At 41.7% G+C, this 5,182-nt stretch overlaps 1 protein-coding gene across 1 annotated transcript in view; it reads left to right on the plus strand.

Moving 5' to 3' along the window:
• The window catches only part of LOC107558325 (astrotactin-1-like), a 191,598-nt gene that overhangs the window by 176,637 nt on the left and 9,779 nt on the right, over positions 1-5,182 (plus strand). Inside the window, exon 16 of the mRNA XM_016241980.1 lies at positions 1,515-1,703. Within this exon, the coding sequence (XP_016097466.1) occupies positions 1,515-1,703 (189 nt within the window). The remainder of the gene's footprint in view (positions 1-1,514; positions 1,704-5,182) is intronic.

Below are 5,182 nucleotides of genomic sequence, written 5' to 3' on the forward strand. Positions count from 1 at the left end.
CTGCGACTCCAGGGCATCCGCATACTCAATTACATCAACGATTGGTTAATACTAGCTCAATCGGAGCAGACGGCGGCTCGGCATCGAGATGTCATCCTTGCCGATATGAGAGAACTGGGGTTAAGACTAAATGCCAAGAAGAGTGTTCTATCTCCGCTACAGAGAACCACTTATTTAGGCGTGGTGTGGGACTCAACCTCGATGCAGGCACGTCTGTCTCCTGCTCGAATCGAGTCAATCCTCACGACAGTCACGAGAGTAAGAGAAGGCCAGTCACTCACTGTCAAACATTTTCAAAGGCTGTTGGGCCTGATGGCAGCGGCGTCCAACGTGATACCTTTTGGCCTGCTGTACATGAGACCCTTGCAGTGGTGGCTTAGAACCAAGGGATTTTCCCCGAGGGGGAATCCGCTTCGCGTGATCAAGGTCACGCGGCGATGCTTACATGCCTTAGACATGTGGAAGAAACGTTGGTTCTTGGTTCAAGGCCCGATGTTAGGGGCTCCTTGTCGTCGCGTAATGCTAACAACGGATGCCTCTCTCACGGGCTGGGGAGCGGTCATACGTAACCTAGAGACGTTCCCTCTCTTCTCAACCCATTACCATTAAATTATTCATTTTCCATATGACTTAAAAGTCTAGTTTTAAAATTTTCAATTCTGATTTTTACCATGTTTTCCCCATGCCGTTTCTGCATCTACTCACTGGAGGTCAATTTGCAAACCCGGGCATTAAGGAAGTGGAATAATGCAAAATGTATTTTTATTTATTTATTTTTTTCCTGTTTGTGCGAGTTAGAAAAACTTTGTTTTGAAATATGGTACCATTCCTCTGATCATGTACCCACATGAAATGTTTTTATTAAATGAACAATGTTTTGTTAACATGCAAACAAATTGAGTTCTGTTGTCTGACAAAAGTTTCAGAGGTCTTCAGTGCATGCAGACAAGTACTTTATATTCTAAAGTACTGCAGGGAAATGTAAATTATGTGACTAAAAGTTTACATTTAAGTTTTATGATGGATATTCTGTTTGAAAAAAAAAGTTTTTAAAAGGTCAGACATCAGCCTACACAAAAGGACTCAATACCTCTGTGAGGCCTTGTTGTTTATCCTTCCTTTGTTTCCCCAGATAGCAGTTCACACAGAGCACTGACAAATCATGTATTCACTCTTTCTCTTCCCACATTCTTTGCTTTGTCATGTGCACTGCAGTATGTGGAACTGTATTGAAAATGGACAGTAAAGACAGTAATAAATCTTTGACAATAAAGTTTTGAATCCTTCATGCGTATTGTAGCTGCACTGAAAATCAGCATGTAATAATAAAGCTTTGTAATTCTCATAGCTCAACATCATTAGAATTTTTCTCTTTTGTTTGATCTGTAATGCAGCTTCTGCTTTTAATTGAGATGAAATTTAAGTTTTAAGTGAAATTGAATTTTAAATTTGATGTGATACTCTAAAACCTCTCACACATCTAAATAACTCCATCCTTTACCTTTGTTCTTCAGCCTTCAGTTCAGCAATTCATTCACTGGATGGGGCCACCCTGCGCAGCGATTTTGTGTCCATTTTAAAAGAGTTTGGCAACCATTTTATCCAGGAGGCAGTGTTTGGCTTTGAGGAATCCTGTACCATATGGTATCCCAACAAGCAAGTCCAACGCCAGCTGTGGTTGGAGTATCAAGACATCAGCAAAGGTAAGCTGTATAAATATATTAATTAAAAATATTTAATTAGCTGGTTAGGTCATAATATGTTGGATCTCATTCACTAAAAAGCACATAAAAGTTGCATACTATACACAGATATATGTTTGTTTGTTTGTTTGTTTTGTAAATAGTAAGACTTATTTTACAATTGCTTATTTAATTAATAATAATAATCTGACTTGTGCAAAGAATTGTGCTTGTTTATGCAATTATAATAATAGTAGTAGAAATAAAAAAATTAACCCTACAATATTTTGATTATTATTTGAGTTGTAAGTATTATCCTAAAAATATAACAGATGTGTTACCTTGTTGATAAATTGTGTTTTCTGTATGAAGACACATTGGTTTTGCCCATGGTTAGTAAATGAGGACCATTGTTTTTATTATTTAGGATGGACCGTTTTATTTTATTTTAAGAGAAGATAAACCTTTCAATTTTATGAGGAGATAAACAGAGCAAAACTATTTTACCTGTCCATAAATTATGCAAAAGTTTTGTAAACGTTGTAATATTTATACCTGGCTAAATAAATAATAATAAGGCAGCAATTTTAAAAATAAACCATTGTCTAGATATGCACATAGAAGTTTGACCCGTTGCACCCAAAGTTTGGTTTTGTCATAATATAAAGTCCATTTTGGAAAGGATGTGGACAGGAGCTGAGGAAGTAAAACTCAACACAGCCCTTGGGAGGTTGGTCACATCTGCTCAGCCAATAAAAGGGGGCAAGGGCAGATGTGAGATGGCTGGCTGGCTATAGCTGAATGCAGGCCAGCGTTGCTCCATACTCAGAAGGCCCCTGGGCAGGTTCACCTAGTTTTTATGCTTCAGCTCCACTCAGCTGAGCCCATATATATGTACAAGGTCAGTTAGGACGGAACTCATTTGGAAAGACAACAAAAGTGTGATGCTAACAGATAAAGAACCACCAGAGATGGGCTAGACAGTCTATAGATTGATTCAGCCAAGGATGATTTGGGTTTCTATGCTTATGGGTAGTCTATCAACAATGCGCCCTTGAGCATTCATGAAATAGCAGTGCTGTGAACATGAAAAAGTGCATTGTGATCCACACAGGCTTTTCTTCGAGAAATAGGCACCAAGGTCATCTGACAAGGCATATAGGTCTTAGACTGTACTCTTCTATTTTAAATGAAAACGTCTCATGTTACGCATGTAACATTGGTTCCCTGAGAATAGGGAACGAGACTCTGTGTCCTCTAGAGGGCGCTATGAGGAATGCCTCTGGCATAACCGGTGTCTGAAGCATGAGTTTAAACACGACAATGAACTTGACATTGGCAGGCGGCAGCCTATGACATCACAACTGGTTGGGCCAAGAGTATAAAAGGGCACATGTGCAATACATCATCCACTTCTTGTCTGAAGGAGACGTATGCAGAAATGCCTGAAGCATGGCAAAGGGATGCAGCTTCTCATTCCCTATTCTCAGGGAACCATGGTTACATGCCTAACCTGAGACGTTCCATTTCGAAAGGGAACTTGCGCTGCATCCCCTAGAGGGCGCTATGGGGAACTTTATACCCACATCGCTATGCTGAAGGGATGAGTGCCTTATTGGCTGAGCTAAGTCAAAGACTCGAAAGGGTTATTACCCCTGCACCAGAAATGCGATCATAGACTGGAGCTTCTCAAGAACGGAGGCCTCAGCAGGGGAGAGGAAGCCTAACTACGTTCTTATTCAGGGCAGCGTCCAAGGAGGCTCACAGAGAGCCTAACACTCAGAGCTAACTGGCCCGCGAAGCTCTGCAGAATGGAGGGCTAAATACGATTAGAGGTCTGCATTCCCGACCAGATTTTTTTACCGAATAAAATGCGGTAGCATTCTGTAACTCAGTGTAATTTGAATGGGAGCAGGCGGTCTAACAGTATCCCGTTCCCGACATCAATTCAGAACAGCATATCTGTGCTTTATTCTTATTGACCACTGGTACAGCCTACACTCTGACTGTTAGCACTGGCTACACGCATGCTTTCAGCGTCACACGTTTTATTTGCGGGGTCTGTGTGCAGCATGTGCGTAATGATGCTCAGAGCAGACTGTACCGGTAGTAAAAATACAGCCCTCAGACAGAACAGGCAGGTTGTCGATGAGTGACAGATCAGAATAAGAATGGAGCAAAGTGTGGATGCGCTGTCCTTGAAGGACGTTCAATTCTGTTTTGTTTATATTTTGCTTTTCCTGCTATGTTAACAGAAAAATGTCAAATGAATTGAGTATTTTGATAAGACGAATAAAAATAGCTAATAGGCTATTACATGTTTTTTTTTCTCTCTGTGACACTTTTTCCTGTTCTGTTGTAAATGTTAATGGGGTCATATGATGCTGCTAAAAAGAACATTATTTTGTGTAATTGGTGTAATGAAATGTGTTTATGCGGTTTAAAGTAAAAAAAAAAACACATTATTTTCCACATACTGCTCATTATTATTTCTCCTCTATGCCCCGCCTTTTTGAAAGGCGTCGATTCTTACAAAGCTCATCGGTCTGAAAAGCAAGGTGTGCTGTGATTGGCCAGCTATCCTGTGCGTTGTGATTGGCCGAATACCTCAAGCGTGTGTCGGAAATGTTACGCCCCTCACCATATTGTGATGATGCCCTGTCCAGCCGGAGCGACGAGACAAAAACATTAAAACCCATTACAAACGAGGCATTTGTTGTATCCAGTGGGGACATAATTACTGATTATAATGACTTATACTGTCTTTTTACGCATTGCATTGCATCGCGCCGCGTAAACATAAAACCCTGTCTGCATTTGTGATCGGAGGAATGACAAACAACAAATGCTACTCTACACTGCCCAAAACTCGCGTTTGAATCATCAGTGGCAAATCCTTTAAATGAAAACGTACTTACAGAATGTGAGTCAGAACTCCCGGCATTGTAGGCAACTCTCCCAGGATCAGTAACCACTGATTTGTAGTCGTGTCCTCTTTTGGAAGACCAAACAAAGTAGTTTAGCTTTCACAACGAAAAACACAGCGGCCTAGCATGAGCGAAAACCGCGGCTTAGCGTGAGCTGAGGCCGGGCTAGAGTGAGCAAAGGCGGCGGGGTCGAGAACGGCGCACCCGGCGGATTTGACGAAGGAGCGGCAACCACATGTGACGACTCCGGCCTTCGTCCACGGTGAAAGCCGATTCGGCGATCCACAGCACTAAATTGATGTATTCCCTCAGCGACCAGCACAGATCAGCTCTAGGCATGACGAAGCGGATATCGTCCTCTTTTGGAAGACCAAACAAAGTAGTTTCGTTTTCACAATGAAGCACACAGTGTCTCCACGGCATGGCGGCAGCAATACTACAGTGAGAATAAAAGTTACGCCTTCTTTCTTTGCGTGAACATTTGGGCGGCATTATGCAAATCTTCCCACATAGTGAGGTAGATATGTGGGGGCATGTTAGAACGAGCCGTTTTAGGTAGGCGTGGTTAACTCT

This window comes from Sinocyclocheilus grahami, unplaced genomic scaffold (genome assembly GCF_001515645.1).
Source record: "Sinocyclocheilus grahami isolate Dianchi unplaced genomic scaffold, SAMN03320097.WGS_v1.1 scaffold21.1, whole genome shotgun sequence".
In the NCBI taxonomy this organism is placed as follows: Eukaryota; Metazoa; Chordata; class Actinopteri; order Cypriniformes; family Cyprinidae; genus Sinocyclocheilus; species Sinocyclocheilus grahami.